This window comes from Psittacula echo, assembly GCF_963264785.1.
Source record: "Psittacula echo genome assembly, chromosome: 8".
Classification (NCBI taxonomy): domain Eukaryota; kingdom Metazoa; phylum Chordata; class Aves; order Psittaciformes; family Psittacidae; genus Psittacula; species Psittacula echo.
In genome coordinates, this window is record NC_137744.1 from 5744157 (window position 1) to 5762845 (window position 18689).

At 40.2% G+C, this 18689-nt stretch overlaps 1 protein-coding gene across 3 annotated transcripts in view; it reads right to left on the bottom strand.

Annotated features, from left to right (window-relative positions):
- Positions 1–18689, bottom strand: part of BRWD3 (bromodomain and WD repeat domain containing 3) — a 59555-nt gene that overhangs the window by 33612 nt on the left and 7254 nt on the right. Inside the window, exons 5-11 of one of the 3 annotated variants that reach the window (XM_080624699.1) lie at positions 16216–16366; positions 13682–13780; positions 6792–6952; positions 4729–4950; positions 2751–2851; positions 2035–2105; positions 818–918 (exon numbers count right to left, since the gene is read on the bottom strand). In XM_080624699.1, the coding sequence (XP_080480825.1) occupies positions 818–918; positions 2035–2105; positions 2751–2851; positions 4729–4950; positions 6792–6952; positions 13682–13780; positions 16216–16366 (906 nt within the window). Of the gene's footprint in view, positions 1–817; positions 919–2034; positions 2106–2750; positions 2852–4728; positions 4951–6791; positions 6953–10500; positions 10594–13681; positions 13781–16215; positions 16367–18689 lie in introns of those variants that run through there. The other 2 variants (XM_080624700.1, XM_080624701.1) reach the window with 2 other exon arrangements.

Here is an 18689-nt window from a genome sequence, read left to right on the forward strand (position 1 = left end):
GGAGCTTCATTCAAACGGAGACATTCAATGGTTTTATTACAACCTCAAGACTCAAACTTGAAAACTAACACTGAAAGTCGTCATACAGATATTTAAAGTAGTTTGGTATTTTACAAGAACCCTTCTGCGTTACCTGAGAAAGGGTGCTTTTAAGCTTGCTTTATTTCCTAAATGAAATTACCACCATGATTCAAAGTTTGACAGCACACTCTAAAACTAGAATTACTTTGTTTTTCGTGTCATGTGGATTTGTGGTCACAACTGAAGTTAAATACTCAACAGTAAATTTAACAGGAAAAAAATTTCACCGCGCATGAAAGTTGCGTCTATTCCTCATTCCAACACAGACTGTCTCCAAGAATATGGGAAAATCACCTAGTCCCTCCACCTAGTCTCCTAGAATATGGGAAAATCACCATCCCTCTGGCGCATCAACCGAACCACACAGCTTGGTGTCATCGGCAAACTTGCTGAGGGCGCGCTCAATCCCACTGTCCATGGCACTGACAAAGATGTTGAACAAGACCGGTCCCAACACTGATCCTTGAGGGACACCACTCGTTACCGGTCTCCAGCCGGACATCGAGCCATTGACCACAACTTTTGCGTTGCGAATGAAACACACAAAGCATATTCTGCACACACCTCCCGCCTCAGAGGAATTTAAAAACAAACATACCACAAATTTGCAGGCAATTGAGAGGCAACAAAATTCTACAGACAAAAAATAAGTCGAACAGGATGTACAAAACCCAAGTTCCTGAATTAAGGTAAAGCAGGGGGTAAAAGAAGATTTGCTTTCTGATTTGTCTCTTACCGTATGAGATTCTAACTCGGCCATTTTCTCTGGCGATTCTGAGCCCAAATAATAAATTCTTATCACATGGTCAGTGCTGCCTGTTGCAATGAACATGCCACCTAAGAAAGAAAGGGTTTTCTGTGAGAAGAAAAGCTATCGAAGGAACCACTTACTTTAATTACTGCTTTATCATCAAAGCAGCAAAATACAGTTTAAACAGAATCAAAACATACGTCCTGAACAAAGAAGTTAACTCTGGTAACTTCTGCTTTGATCTGCATTTTCCCAGACTATATCAGCTTTAGAGTAACTACAATCTTTTCCAGCTGCAAACCTTTCTGACCAAAGGAAGAGAATATTGCAAGTTACAACATTCATCACACAAACTATTCTGGTTTCCCTCAGAAATTAACGCAGCACTCTCCATTAGCTTACGTGGAAAATTAGATGGGGAATAGTTTCATATTCTCAATGGCAAATATCAAAGAAAATATTTAAGTGCATCTTCAATATCTACTTGACCCACTTCAGAGAAATTATTGCCGAATTGGGAATCAGTGATCAAGCTATTTTCTTGTAATGTCTGTTCTATCTACAATATTCCACAAAAGGGCACTACTGCGTAGTTTACTGCACTGAAATAGTTTCAGTTATTTCAGGATTTCTGGTTTTAACAAAGGAACATGGGCAAGGTTCAAGGGGCTCTCAATAGCTCTCAATTCCAGAAAGCAAAAATTAATGAGAAATTACCTAGGTTTGTTTGTAAGAATCACTATTCTTGAGAATTCAAAGCTGCAACAAAGGATGCCTGTTAAGTTGGTATTTTCAGACACATTGCATTAATCCTCCTAGAACTTAGCCAAATTCAGAAGATCAGCAAAAGTTTAACCTTTAAACAGAGGCCACCTGTCTGCCAGATTTCAAGAACTTTTTACTCAAAAACTCTAGAAGGTAAAACCTTCAAAGGATGTTACAAAGAGGCACCTCTGATGTGAAAAACAACAGACTGAAAGAAGTCTTCCTTGGAAGTGGTCAAGATATTTTAGCTTGAATTATAGGAAAAATAAAAGGCAGCCTGAGGCAGATGCTTAGCATGGAAAATTTCTAACAATCCCAATTTGACAGCACTATGTTAACTGAAAAAGGGTTTAATACCATTGCTATTTAAAAAGAAGTAACAGTCCTGTCACCAAAGCTCATAAAATACTTTCAGCTACCCTACAATGCATACGTACCGGAACTGAAAGATGAACAAGATATCTGAACGCCAGGCCTGGACCTCTCTGCAAATTTTACAGGACGATCCCTATATGCAACGACACAACATTTTTACTTTTCATTACTTGACTCCAACGCCACACAACAAGAACAGTGCACTACAGCTCTGCAGGTTAAGGTCAACAGGCTCATCCTAAATTTCTTTATTTCAGAACTCTTGCCTAAGTTGGCTAGAACTTCTTTTTCATTCTAGTAGTTTTCGTCATTAGCTGATGAAGAAAACCATCATTTTCTAAATTGTAAAGACAATTTAACTTATTTATCATGAAGCTCACCCATTCACCTCTATTTAAAACAGAACCTGGGAAACTATTACTCTAATAGCGTTTACTCCTTATTAATTATGAGTTTGATGCCATCTACATACATGTCCTCTTCTGATTAAAAGCAAATTAATCCTTCTATCTATACATTTTGGACAAGGATTTAGTCATAAGTGTAAAAACTGAAGATTGTTCTAAACATTGGCTTGCAAAGCACAAAGCCCAGAAACAACAGCCCTGATCTCTGCCTCCCCCCGGGTTGTAATGCCATAGAATGCCCAACGCATGCCCCAAAAAACTTGCTCATTGAGAAAGAACGTGCCCTTATGTAATACCTCAGCATTCCTCTCCATGCTAAAACTCAGAATAAATTCATCCTCTGTGTAAAAGAATTATCTAAACAGGCTTACTTAAATTTCATGGTGTTAGCATGCCACTGCCAGAAACAGATTGTTCCGTCAGCACCAGTAGAAGTGAGGTATCGTGTTGTTCCTTTCCTTGCTGGAGAGAACTAAAAATAAAGTTGTAACAGTTAAACCAGCTAATTTCTTTCTCCCCTTACATGTTAGAACCTTGTGAATGGACATTGACACGAACCTTTTTCACGAACATACTGGCTTTCTCCCCGGGAGTACAGACAGCAGTATCAGGGATAAGCACTGACTCTGAACTTCCACAAAAATAAAGCCGAAACACTGGAAAGCACCCACATTTTGACTAGCAAGCCTTTGTTTCTACCACACAAAAGTCAGGAAATTGGAGAAATGAAACAAGCCTAGACCCTTTTAATGAGTCAACAAGATGAAGAAATAATTCTTTCGAGGATAGAACTGGATCAAACATGGTAACAAAGACAGAAATGATTCCTGCATCCAAGCTCAGCAGAGAACAACAGCACAACAGGACTCCCGCTCCCTCCTTCTTCCTGAACCTCTTCTTTGCCTCTCTAAAGAGTAGGAAAGCTTTTCATTCTAAAGTCTCTCACTTTAATTTCATAACTGCAGCAATACCTTTAATCCTCTGGATACCTGGAATTTGATGAAGGAATCGAGCACTGTTTCCTCAAAAAAACATGACTGATTATTTTCTAAATCACCAGAGCTTCACAAAAAGCTTGTGAGGAATGTAAGTGTATGTAAACAAATAATATACAACCCCCAAACCAGGTTGTAAAATACGTTCCCAAAACAATCACCTTAAACTAACTTGCAACACAGTTGAAATCAGACAATATAGGAAGTGTAGGCAACAGGGGTAGAAATGATACTCTCAGGGACTACTGGCAAGATAGAGAAGACTGTGATGAATCAAAAGCAGCAAAGCTCCCAAAGAGAGGGATTCTGAGGCACACATCCCCTTCTCTGTGCATAACCTGACAGATTGCAGGGACTGTCTTGTCTATCCTGGAATTCTGTTTCGTTGGAGGTTTCTGTTTGGCAGTTATGTTTCATTTGTTTGGGTATTTTTAAGCAAATAAACTGCAAATTCCTAGCCATTATTGACTGTGCCACCACTGGAGCGCTATCTTTTTTTCCTACTCCACTGTTACTCACTGGACACTTGCAACACAACTGCAACCCCATGAGCACAAGCACCAACTCCCTGCAAAACCCTGACTGTGGCTGCTGCAGTGTCTCTCTCTGCTTCGACATCAAGGACAGCCCCATACAGCAGAGGCTAAAACAAAGAGCAAATAACACATGTGGAGTATGGACTTTAAGCTGACAGCATTCTTCAGACAAACAAGTGTTCTCTGTGAACTGTTCGGGCAGTGGCTGTGCAAGGACTGCCATCAAAGTTGCCAGGCCCAGCTAGTTGAGACCATGCATTTGCTACATCTAAGGAAGCAGCAATGGGACCACACAGTTAAAGGCAGATAGAATCATAAAATGGTTTGGGTTGGAAAGGACCTTAAGAACATTCAGTTCCAACGCCCTGCCATGGGCAGGGACACCTTCCACTAGAGCAAGTTGCTCCAAGCCCTGTCCAACCTGGCCTTGAACACTGCCAGGGATGGGGCAGCCACAGCTTCTCTGGGCAACTGTGTCCCTCCACCCTCACAGGGAACAGTTTCTTCCTCACATCTAATCTGTCATTTTAAAGCCATTTCCCCTTATTCTATCACTACATCCCCTCCTCCAGATTCTCGTTAGGCCCCTTTAGATATTGCAAGGCTGCTATAACGTTTCCCCAGAGCCTTCTCTTCTCCAGTCAGCAGCTAGCCACTGCACAGGAGTAAGCTTGCCAGGAAACAACACCCTCAAGCTGAGGCAAATCTATACTGCCAGACAGAGACGAAAAGGTAAGTTTTATACCCAACTGCTAATGCACATCTCTTATTACCACTTTAATTCAAGGATTTAGGAAAAAAATAATGTCATTCTTTACCTGTATGGAAGTAATGGAAGCTGAATGGCCCAGAAGCACTGCGACTGGGGCACAGGTTCGAAGACACCATACTCGGACTACTTTATCACAACTGCCTGCAGCAAGCAGCGTGTTCTCGTAGTTAACAGCCATGTCAGAAATTTCAGCCGAGTGTCCTCGCAATGTTGAGAGCAGGCGCCCATCATCTGTAGCCCAGATTTTGACCAAACAATCATCTGACCCCTAATGCCACACAAACATTTCCAAAGATTATGTCAAATAATATACATGTGTTACATGTACATCACAATGCGCAGGTACACTGTTGTTCTAGTTAAACCAAGACAACTGCAGATGAACAAGTATTTAAGAACACCATCGCACCATGAACTTGCCAGAAGAACAACTTCAATGGGATTCCACAGAGGCACAACTATTGGAGTCTGGGGATCATCTCATTGGGTCAAGGATTTAGATGTTTATAAGACAGTGGCTTCTACTTTACGTTTCATACTAAGACACAATTACCACCGCTAATGCAACTCCTCACAGTACAATTCAGTAATAATTAAGGTAAATATAAGAAGATAAAATGCTTCATTACACACTACTAAAACACGTATTTATCTGTGTGAGCCAGATCAAGCCAGTAGTAAAATTGATCAGAATATTCAAGCTTTAAGGAAGAAGAGCACTTGAGCATCTGAGGGTTCTCAGAGCCTCTGCCATGCTCCTAGAACTGTAGGGCAGTCGTACCCTGAGGTTCAATCTCTGTTAACGGGAGAAAGTTTAACCACTAAAAGAGAGAAAGCATGCAACATCATGTGCAACCAAAATACTACGTCAGTGAGGTTTCAGTTCAGGACAGGACACAATTCAAAAGCACATCCAACACAATCACTGTAGAATACTGTCACCTACAGTAGCAGCTACATAATTTCATAGTCAATCCCAGTATAGTCAGGAATTTTCAGACAGTTCACAGCCCTTTCCACTATTCAGATACTACAAAGAATACCAAAATTAGTTGCTAGCATTGCTACTGTATATTCTGAAACATAGCACAATAAAACTATGAATCATTTGACTTTCAATTACATTTTATTAACTGCAGCTAAATTTGAACACAAATCACTTTCAGTTCTCCATATAATTGCAGATGAGAAACATTTCTTTATGGCATAAACAAAAACGGAAAGGCCCTCACTATCACTATGACCCAGAGTAATTATCATAACAATATCTCTATTTGACCAATTTATAATGAGTGGACAAGCTAGCAAGAACACAAAGACAAAAATTAGCCTTCCAGGTAATCTGCTTCTGAACACCTATTGATAAGAGACAAGGTCAAAGATGAGACAAGACAGGTAATTTTAATCATTAAGAGATGCATTATTAATTTGAAAAACCTGTTATTTTTTTAATAGGCACAACAAAAAGCAAGCGCACTGTCACTGAAATGTATGTTAATATATTCTGGAGAACACCTTAAATTACTATTCATACATTCACTGACATACTACAGATTCTAGAAAGTAAATTTAGTGGAGAAGTAAACTGCAGATGCAGTAATGAGGTCTTCTATTCAGCATCAGGTTTTTAGTGAAAGGCAAAGAATTGCCAGCATTGCCAAGGTTATCCAAAGGTAAAATGGAGTTTTAAGAAAAGAGTTCAGTTTTAACCCAGAAAGCAGCATGCAAACTAATTCCAAACCCCCGAGTACTATAGCTGCCATTCAGTAAGAAAGATGATGAAGAAAGAAAAATAACTGTATGTGACAAGTGAGAGTTGCAAGCTCTGGACAGGAACAACCCTGCTGTACAGTTCTACACGGGGAAGTAAATAGCTGAATAAGTCTACCGGAGCCACAACCACTTTTAAAATACCAAGCCAAATGAAGAGTGAAACCCAGCACAGAAATAGGTGGGGTTTTCATACATTTCAAGATTGCTCTTCCCTTGTTTTGCTGGAAGCTGTCTCTGCATCTCAATCAGTAACTAAGAGGCTGTTGATGGACTCAAGAGAGAGAAATCAAAGGAAGCAAAGCAATCTTCCAAGAAAAGTATGATTTTTTAACTTACTGTAAAAATCCTTCTCCCACTGCGGTCAAAGGCTATACAATAAACAGATGATAGATGCCCCAAAATCCTCTTGTGCATCTTCATGTGTTGGTAAGTAGATGTTGGGAACAAGTGGCTGAAACGTCCACATCCAGTTAATTGCCTGGCAGAAATTATATTTACTGGGAGAGAAAAACAGAACAAAAAGAAAACCAAGACATTAATTTTGTCCAGAACCCAAAGTAAATAAATATTAAATTAAGTATAATGTTTGGTAACAACTTTATTATATATAATCCATAAATCTGAACCTGTTCCACTTTATCAGAATATTCTGTATAGTCCTAGAAAAAAAAAGCCCACTCCTGATGAAGCCTCTCAATACCTACCACACCATACACTGCACTTTCATAACATTTCGTAAGGAAATTATATGTTACTAATACCAATTACAAAAAGTTTCTTTTAGAGTATAATATTAGTTGGAGTGATGCTTTGTGATAAAAAACTTTCTTTGGAATGGGTTCCAGGTCATATGTGACGGTGAATGTCCATCCACGTGTTCCTCACAAAATCTCTCATTATAAGAAACAGCAACATCATCATTGCATTTCTATGGCAATGTAATTGAAGAATAAGAAATATGTGGCACTGATGGAAAAAGCCCCAGCTAAAAGAATGGCAGGCACAAGAAAAAACTGCAACAATAAATTATTTCACGTTGCTATAATACACAGCAGTTGCTGCAAGAACAGCCTGAAATCTAAACACACAGAAATATCATGTAAAAAAAGCACTGTTGGCAGTTTCACTGATGATAACAATAATCTTTCCACTGGGCAAGAAGAGGAGAAAAGAGGCATGCATGTCCCTTTGCTGGGACATGCCACCCCACACATGCCACCCCATGAAGATCACTGCACTGTGGCTGTAGAATACAAAAAAACCCCTAATTCTAATCTTCAATTTCATGCATAATTTGAGACCATTTGGGGTATTTCATTTGACCTATCCTAATTCATACCACTTGAACTTTTGATTTTCAAGTTTTGAGATTTTTTTCTAATGGCACTTAAAGACCCATCATTGCTGTACTGATGGGTTCTGTGAGTTCCTTCGACAGCAGCTCCCTGAAGGAACCCCTTATCTTGTTTACCGCACACTGAAGTAGGCAGGGCTCCACCACAGTGGCAAGAAGTTCTTCAGCGCCTTTCAATACTTTAGTTTAAAAGTTTAGTGAAGAACTTGACCCATTTTCTTCATTGTGTGACCATATCATTGCCTATCTGCATAAAAAAAACCCCTCATGGAATATGCTAACAAAAATCTACAAAGTCAAAAAGCAGAATTTCAAAGGGTTACTACCACATAACACCCGCCTGTAAATTTCCATGATTGAAGAATTCATTCACAAGCAGAGAGATTAACTGGCAATGAAAAGAAATTGTTTCCAGATTTACAAAAGCCTTCTTATTTCCCAGTTTTATGCTCTGAAATTTGGACTATTTTTAATCACTCGGTGCGACTGGAAAGCTACATACAAGGAGAAGAAAAAGTTGCAAAAAGGTGTAGATGCTTGCAAAAGTCATCAGACTCCCAATGTGACCTCACCTTCAGTCAATGTTTGTTTTTCATGTAAAAACACATATTCAGCAGTACTAAAAAAGCAAAACACGCAAAGCCAGATTAATGTACTATCTACCTACTGTTCAACTGATACCTGATGTTACACAGGAGCTGTTAAGTGAAACTGTCTCCCTTAGCAAAGGAAAAAGGAAATCTCTAACCCTTTTTTCCCACCTCTCACAGGAGAGTGCAGAGATCCCATAAATGCTGTCAGGTTTGCTACACATTGTTTTATTTACTATTGAAATGTGCCAGCTTACAAGCTAAATTCTTAAAAATATTAAACCTCCCTTTCCCCCACACTGTGGACACTGATACGCCAACAGAGGGATGTAGTCATTCAGCGATACGCTAATTCTGCTGTGCCTTTCAATGCTTAAATCATTCAAATATACAACAACAGCGTATCTGCCTTTCAACAATTTCAAATGGTTTTGAAGACTGCTTTTAACTACACAAAGGATTGCGTGAATCAAAAAGGTATGCCTGCATTTCAAAAGATTCCCAATAATCTCAATACTTTCCATGCACTACAGCGTTTCTGTGCAGTCCTGAAAATACAGCACTGCTGTTTGCTGCAAATCACACCAAGGAAACACTGAAAGGTATAACAAACAGTCAGGTACCTAACTCACTCACACAGCCTTTCATCTGGCACTCGGCACCTAACTTTTCCGGACAATTCCCAAACTTGCGATCAGTTCAGCTGCAGAGGATGTGAAAGTGAACTTCACTTTTTTCTGTGTCCATTTCCCTGTTTGAACAATGGGGACAAAGCTCCTCAATCTCCCATGGAGAATTAAAAAATAAAAAGCTCTGCTTATGAAATGCTTCAATCACAACTTTCAGAGAAATACAAACTCTTGCTGTGCCCTGAGGAAAAACATCTTCACCGAAGGTAACGGGTTAAATTGTGAACAGGGGAAGTTTAGATTGGATCTAAGGAAGAAATTCTTCACTGTTAGGGTGCTGAGGCACTGGAATGGGTTGCCCAGGGAGGTTGTGAATGCTCCATCCTTGGCGGTGTTCAAGGCCAGGCTGGATGAAGCCTTGGGTGCCATGGTTTAGTGTGGGGTGTCCCTGCCCATGGCAGGGGGGTTGGAATTGGATGATCTTAAGGTCTTTTCCAACCCTAACTATTTGTATGATTCTATGATGCAACAGCATCTTCAAACAAAAGGTAACAAGTACTCAATGTACCTGATCCTCACTATAAAAATGCTCAGAGTGTATCAGAAACGTATGCCACAAAGACAAAGCTGGATTGTGATTTTTGTCTTCGAACTACCACTGCCTTCAAAGGAAGTGCAAAGTAAAAAACTCCCCACAAAACAAAACAAACATCCCCAATTCCAGTTCTCGTATTTTTTGGTAGAAGATTAATACACAATGCCTAAATAGGGCATTACTTACACATGACAAAAATCCCCATGAATGTTGCTCTCTTCAGTACAATGAAGTTATTGTACTCATAAGGCCTAAAAGCACTTAAAAGAAAAACCCCAAACAAATCCCACACAGAATTAGCAACAGAGTAACCCTAAAAACTTTTAGCAACCTATCAAATTAGCTGCTATACTTCACACCACACTTGGGCATAACAGCTGCCAACTCTACCCCCTCCCTATGCCCTGCCAGGAAAAACTGTAATAACTGCATAGATGTTATTTTCACATTAAAAGTGAGCATTACAGTCCTTAGTGCAAGTATGGGCACAGTGGCTGGGGCAGAGAGAAGTCACACGCTGTGACAGTAATTCTTAAATCACAATCCGTTCTACCAGAGATAACAGCAGAGTTTCTTGCGAAACTCTTGCAAGAAAGCTCACTTAGGAAGGATAAAACCAAAACCCGTCACCAATAACCCATCAGTGAAAACAAAAATTAAAAAGCAATCATCAGACATCACAGATGTCAATCTTAAGTCACAACTTGAGAAGGAATGAAAACGTTTCAGTGTGGACAAAGTCCCCTAGCTGCAGGAGTTTCCTTCCTCTCCCTATAAACCCTTGTCTCACCCCACTTATTGCAAGCAAAAATACTGTTTTAAACGTAGTTTCTCTAGTATTAAGAGTGATGGCTTCACATTATACTATTTTACCCACCGAAACTGTAACTTCACTGTAGCTTCAGAATGAGGACATGACAGTTTACACAGCCCAGGACATGCGGTGAGCAGGCTCTGACCCCATCATAGATCAAGCATGAAGATCAGGTACCGATGACTGGGAATTAAACACATTTGGCTCACACATGTAAAATATCTTCTCAGAGAGTGGATGTGGCCACAAAGACAGCTAGACCCAGGAAAAGCACCAAAAGAACAAAGTGTTCCAGCTGCTGACCTCACTGAGCAAATTTACAGCAGAGAAACATCATCAATTTCTGACTTCAACAGAGCACTGCTATTTGGCAGCCCGAAAGTAGCTGGATCACCTTGACTGCACATTTCCATACAGCTGAAATGCTTGTTCATTGAGACTATGCTATGAATTCCCGGTTTCAAATTCTGTGTTACTTTCTCTAACAACAGATAGAGACACATAAAGATTTTCTTGCTCAGGTTAGAACACCTCTAGTAACCAACTAAAGAGGGAAAACCGCCTTCTTTCTAATCTCCTTTGTGTTGCCTGCAGAAAAAAAGTCCTGACAAAACTGAAGTCGTATTTAAAAAAATAGGTATAGAAAATATTTACATCACATGTGAATAACTCCTATTGCTGAGATGCTGAACAATCAATCTGCCACCTTTCTGGCTGGAAAAGCACAAAGGGAGTCCTAAACATGCCACTACTGCAAAACCTGCAAAGAAACAGTCTAAAAGACCATCTTCACTGTATTCACTGTGTTATCCTGTCAGCAGCAGAGAGCTGACGGCATGTTCCTTCCTCTCCTCCCCCAGCAGATCACCACAGACCTCCAAGACTCAACAGACAACATGTTCCTGAGAATGACTCCACAACTCAGCACTTCTCAAAGACACCCTCAGCCAGAAGATTCCAGCTCTGCACAAACATGCTGGGAAAAGGGCAACACTGATTTTTTGCTCTGGTTCCACTGTGCATGACTTTCTCCTTTGGAGTACAGGTCACAAAGTCACATCCCAAGCTCAACCAGAGAAAGGCAAATCCCTGCAGCTGCCAACTCTTCCAACTGGGAGGGAAATGATACAAGAATACTTTAAGCTGCTCATTCTGTACCTTATTTACCAGTCTACACAGGCAATTACACAATCATTATGTCTCACTCATGAACACACATTATTATGGGTGTCTATTTCTTCAGCCCAACTACTTCAGCAAGTAATTCCAGAAAACTCAATCTGACTAAGCCAGCACAGCATGAGAATACACAATTACACCAATAATATTAAAGAGGTTGGGTATATTTCTTCATCTTGTGTTTTAAAACAAGACACACACACACACACTACAATATTTGTGGCTGTCACTACTCCTCAGAGAAAAACACCTATTTTGCACAAATATACACAGAAGAATTTTGTGATCTCCACTTCAGGATTAAAAATGGAGAATCCTAAAACCAAACTCCTGCCTCCTGTACAGCTTAACTACAGTCAACTCCTTAGTTTAATACTTGTACACGTTTTCCTCTCTTACTATGTACCTACACCAAGGAGACTATTCTTCCAGGAACCAATACTTACAAGAATTAATTCCTGGCTATAAAAGACCCATTTCCACATAACACCTTTGCATTTCTTAAAAAAAAACAAACCAACAAACCAATTCATCGGAAAATATCAAACCCAACAAATCATCCTGTTCTCTAAGTCACTGAAGAGTCACCAAGCAAGCAGCACAGACTTTTGCCATGAACGTAAATGCTGAAGTCCAATCTGCTAGTATGGGTCATTAATAATACCGCATATTCCAAAAACACACAGTTTGATTCTTCTCTTGTGAAAAATTGATTCAGAAGTCCCTACAGAAATACAGAACTATAGAAGCTGAGTGTGTGCGATAAATCTGTAGTTTAGCCTATTAGCAATCCATCAGCCCAACTGGTAACAGTAAAGTAACTGCAGAACCGGTCAGGAAGTATAAATACGTAGATGTGTACAGAAGTACTAATATATGGAAACAATTTTCTTTTTTTAAAGTCCACAGTATGACTCATAAATTATTCGACAAAAGCAGGAAAAGCACCAATGCAACAGCTCCCTATGCACTAGTTCCAGGCAAATAGCCATTCCTTTTTCCTACGGAAGACCTGTAATTAACTCTGCTATTCTGTCACACTGCTGCCACGCCACCACAGACCTTATGCAAAGTGTGCTATTGATTTCAATCACAAACAGCCTGGGTTTTGGCACTTTAATGTCTGACAAGGATTAATTTTTAGTAATGAGAGAGAAAGTGCAGAAGCACAAACAGAACAGACATGGCAGAAACAGAAGACTGCCATCATCATCCCTACATCACCAAAGGAATGGGAGAAATATAAGTGACTAGATTCCCTAACAAACCTGGAAAAGTCTCCACATTCACTCAAACACACAGTAAATACAGATAAAATACCCTAAGAAGAAAAAAACACATGACCAACAGGACTTATATTTACGCCTACAAGAATCAAATTTGTTTGCTATAGAAATAATTAATGCAAGTTCAGACCATACAAAGAAAACTTTTCAGTTTAAGCAAACAGAGAAACTCTGTGATGATATGTAAGCTGAATGCCTACATATATCTTGAGTTTTATAAAAGTTCTTCATCTAACTGAAACACTGAAGTAACCCAAATGTAGGTTTGGTGATTATTTCATTTTTGGAGAGGGATGTTGCAAGCAGTCTGTTTTCTGTCATAATCAAACTAAAATGAATGGCTGGGTCCAGAAAGTTCCCTGGGAGCCAGGCGCTTTGCTCTGGCTAAGATTCCTGAATGAAAAGATTGTCTCCATGCTCCTGTGACCATGCCTGTTCAATCTTACCAGCATATGTACAGATTATGCACACATATCATACAAAAACCCTCAAGCATGTTGCCCTCCAAACAGGAAGTTAACATGCAAAGTTTTTCAATGTGGCCACAACGTTTTAACATGTGTACACACATTAGGGAAGATCCAAGCCTGAATAATACATAAAGGGCTATTCTATTGTCAGTGAGAAATCTCTTTCAGAGTAATTCATGGTGAAATGTCAAAAAAGCCATTAATGCAAGCCCACAGCAGCGTTTCAGTCAGCAAGAGTAACTTTCAGCTAGAACAGCAATAAAAATACAGAGAAGGAAAAAAACACCTTATGTAGGTTTCAAAACTCACCCACGTTTGGTGGTTTCCCATAATTTACAGGTAGTTCGGGAGGCCGGCCTCTGTGAAGAGCTGCAAATGCAGATCCTTTCCATAGTGTATGTCTGAAGTCTGTACCAGCAAGATGAACAGTGGGTTAGTGAAACAATCAGCCAAACTGGGTCCAACCAACCTATTCTTCTTAAAATCAAGAGCATCAAGCACAACTCCCAGCATCCCAAAATAAGATTTGTCTAAAAAGTAGTTTGTCAGAGATCTAACACAGAAGATTGCTACTCTGATTTCTAGTTCCTAAGCAATATGACTGTAAATTATTTCAGCTTATTTTGGCTTCCTTTTAGTGAGCAGGGAGTCTTAATTGATGGAAAGAAAATGAAAACAATAGGTGCGCTTAGTACTGAGGCAGGACTGAACTGCAGCATGTTTTTAGTCCTCCTGCAATCCCAACGCATACAGGACCTTTTCTTATGAACTGTACATTTGAGAATACACTCATACATTTGCTCCCTGAAAGTGGCAGAAGTAAAAGGTTTGGGTTTTTCTTTCCTATAAATGTGTTTTCCTGCAGTTGGTGGCAATATGCCTTCCTTTCGGACTGTCCCTTGCACCCCACCCCCCAAAAAACATTGTTTTTAAAATGAAGACTGTTTTCTCTAAACACTCTCCAGCTTTCTGCTGCCAACTGGCCTCAGCGAGCCTCCTCTCTAGAACAATAGTGATTTTTCTGAGACTGTTCAGAGCGCCTCAGAAATTAGACCTGGACTTCTTCCATTTCTGGCCATCTGGAAGGAGGGAAATGAGCTTCTATGGTGAGTAAGGATGGAAACAGAAGGACAGTGCTACAGATTGGTGGATCTGTGTATCACCCTTTAGATCTCTGAACATGAAGTGTACAAGCTTCCATGACTCAAACAGACACCCAAGAGCACCTTCTGATGAAAATCCAAACTGTATCACAGATCATTACAATGATACACATTAAAAACAGCACTCATGCTTTCTATAATGGATCAAAATAGCCGTAAATACTAATGGTAAATGGAAACTTCATAGCGATATACGACTAGGGGGAGCGGAAATTCATGTATGTTAACTTTGGAGAAATTAAGTTCTTTCGTATTAGTGTGTTTAAACACCAAACGGCACAATATCACAGCACCTTTTTCTGAAGGGGAAAAAAATCTCACCCTAAATCTAGCAGAAATCTTTTTGCAATGTATTTATCACATGGCTTAGGAAGCACTACTTCTTTCAGTGATTCATCTAGCCTCTGTCCCCTAACTCACCTGAGAAACTTCTGTTTCTCTGCACGAAAACGTTTATTTTCTCTCTGTTTTAAGATACAAACTGAATGTGAAATGAACAAATGGTTCTCTGCAGGCCTCCCTGCAAACCTGACATTCTCCACCCAGTTATGGCACAGCATAAGCAAAACAAGACTCAGGCCCAAACTTTGCGTAAGGAAATGTGTTTGCAAACAGCACATCCCTTCAGGTGACATCCAAGGGATCAGTAGAATGCTAGAAGACCTTGTTAGCATCACAGTGTGACTTCAGAGGATGAGGTAAATTAAGTGCTCAACTGCCACTGAAACAGGAAGGTCCTGCTCTCCCATCCCTCCTCCTCTCCCAGAAGAATGCTCCTGCTGCCTGTGTCACCTCCAGGACTCTGATCCTTCCATGAGCTCATTTAATTCACTAGAACAGCAATAACAACTTTTGGAACATTTTAGGTCTCTGAATCAACACATCACAGGATCAAGTAACTTCTGGCTCCTACAGGGAAGAAGTGGCAGCAGCATGGAGTGAGGAGGGAAGGGAGGAACCACTCTTTTCAATAGCAGATGGCTTTCAGATCTGTTTAGTTATAACACAAAACTGTGCTCTCAGGATCATTATCTCAAGCAGAGCAGTTTTTCAAAAGGAACAGGACTGGTGCTCTATTCATGAAAGGAATGGAGGCTTTGATTCAAATTAACTTTAAGCAACAACAAGCAAGAACTATCACTGAATCAGTCTCACCTTCTCCCACCCTCTAAATACTGCCTCAAATGCCACCCTGCCCTTCAAGCTGACACACCAGTCTGCACAGCCAGGGAACTGAATAATGGAACAAATGGAAGAAATCAGCCTGAAAAATAGCCCAGCAAAAAACACAGACTGCTGGGTTAATTTAGATCAAGGCATGTGTGTATGTATATAAAAAAAATGGCTGGTTTTCAGATGGACCACATGGATCCAGTCCAGTTCATCACATCATTTACACAAACACCAGTTCAATGTGCTGGGGAGGGGAGGCAAAGAGGCAAGTGACTACATCAGGCAACTGTAGGCAAGAACTGCTCCTAAGATGGCATTTTCAGCCAGAGAAACACGTATGTAACAGGACCAGCAATAACTGCACTTCAGCAAGACTACAACAAAAAAGCTGACAAGCATAGGAGACAAACCAGGGTTCATGCAAACACATACAGATACCACAGTATGAACTGAAACAAGAGGAGGTTTGATCATTGAAATAAAAATCACACAGACTGAGAATCTTACCTTTTGCTGCCCTCAGTAGAGACTGGCGCCCGACACCTAGCAAAGTCTGCACACCTAGGACACTCTGTGGGATTTCCTTGTCTAAAAGGGGTCCAAGTCTCTCACAGATCCTAAGAAGATAATCCGGAGGGATGTGTGCATTGACAGCCACCTAAACATATAAACAATGCAGATGTTTGGAAATGGTTTTACTCTTGCTTCTACTGTTATTTCTTTGGTTCGTATTCAGTGTTAAAGTTACTGAAATCAAGTCTAATACCCCTGAAAGCCCCCTGTGAATATATTATAGCAAAAATGTCTTTTAAAGTGACATGGAATGTTGAAAAAGTCAGATCAGAAATTCCAGGTGGGAGCAGCTACAGTTGTAATTTAGGATATCTCTTAATAACAAAACCCCCTGAAATTCAGAGTAGTGCTCTGTGTACTCAGTGCAGTTTTCTGATCAACCAAAGAATAGGACGTCTCTCCTGAGGACTTTTTTGAAGCCTTTTTTACCCTCCAGTTCATTCTTTTCACATTTCTTGCTTAGCTGAAGCACTTTTGCCAGACACACGTTACTCTAAGAAGCACATGTGCTAAAGCCTAAAGCCCTAAACATTGTTCTAAAAACAACAGCCAATCTCCAGTTTTTAGCTGCTGGCAGTAGATATCTTTAAGACCCACACGTGTAGGCTCCTAATTCATAATGTCAAGAAAACATTCTTTCCCTTTAGACAGAGACTGTTTTCTACGGTGAGACAATAGGTTTTTTCCAACAGTCTGTTCAAATAGCAAATAAACTGTGCCTCATTATCCAGAATGTCCTGCACTTGCCTAACTTTTACTGCATTTACTAGCTGGCAGCAAAAACTCAACATCAAAGCTTATTTATCTCCTTCCACACAGGAAATGCAGCTACATCTATCTCCTTTCTCAACAGTAACAGGTCACTCAGCTTTTAAGTACCTGTGATTCATGATGGAAAAAATAGTTGTATTAGAACTATTCCAACTTTCTGTTGCAATATTATGATGAAAGAGGTGGTCATAAACCAGGGGTTTCATTTGGTTTACCAAGCCACAAACTAATGCCAGATAACACGAAAGCTGACCTGAAGGGGCCAGAACAGTGCTCTTTGTAAAGATATAATAGTAGGCATATGCCTGCACACCATCCTCTCTCTTACATGGTCACTTCAAATGTGGCTGGTCACAGACCAATATAGGGCTGTGAGTACTCACTGCCCATGCAGTTCCTCCCAGTGCCATGGGACAAGTTCCTGTGCAGCTGCAGTGATCCAGGATGATTCCCCAATCTGGTTAAAACCACAACTGAGCTCCCACCTGGGTCAGCTCCAGTGCTCGCCTACTGCAGAAGGAGCAGTCACAGCTCCCCTGGCTAGGAACGCTCACCCAACAGAAGGACAAGGATTTTTGCCAGGTTTAGCAAAGCTGACTGTGATTCACAGAAGGGACAGGGCTGGTGGAAAGCAAGGTACAGGACCACTTCTTTCCACAGAGCACCATCAGATAGGCCCAGGTATCCTGCCTACTCAGACCCAAGGATATGCCCAGCTCCTGCCCCAACACACTAAAGAGAGCAGCACGCATTGGGAAGGAGGAAAAGGTATTTCACTCCAACCTGCTGCCAAAACATTGTTCACTGAACTATGTCATCAAACATATCATTACTACATGTCATTGGGAAATCGTTCACTCCAATTGGGCAACAGCAGTGGTGCTACGGGCTCAGCGCAGTGAGTCACACCTTGTATAATGCAACCACCTGCATCACAAGCAGAATCAACCCCATCCCACAAATCAGATTTTAACCAAAGAAACACAAAAAGGAAGGGCTTTTCTAATCATATATACAAATTATCATTTGACTAAACCCAAATGAAAACTCTTCCAAGCTGATAAAAACTGACAGAAGAGAGTCAGGCTTCTCCACACATCCCTTCAGTCACTGAGTGCTAGTGTCTGGCCTTCTGACGGAAACAAAAGAATCGCAGCTCTGCAGGAACAATAATCTCAAGGAATACATTAATGTAGTCCTATTTCATTGCTCTTCATACTACGAGCATCAAGGAATGACCCCATGAATGCTCTTTTGCACTGAGCCAGTTCCTCCAGCCATTCTAACTTCATTTCTTTTTCCCAGAAAAATCACAGACTTCCAAACTTGCATTAGTACCTTCCCATTGTAAATTACTTTGTAATTTACAATGTCTTTTACTGTAAATTACATGATATTATAGAAGTCAAAATGAGATAAAAGGATTATCTGAACTTTTGTATTTGCCTATCCTTCTTACTCATTTCTGAAATATTGCAAATGTGTTAACGAGATGAAATATTTTATTATCCTGCCCTAGCCTGCCTTCAGTATGTAAAAGATCTGAAAGGATCTCAAACAAAGGCAATTCTAAAGAACGAATCTGCAATTTAATAAAATCTGAGGATGAAATCCTTTTTACATCTCTGATAATTAGT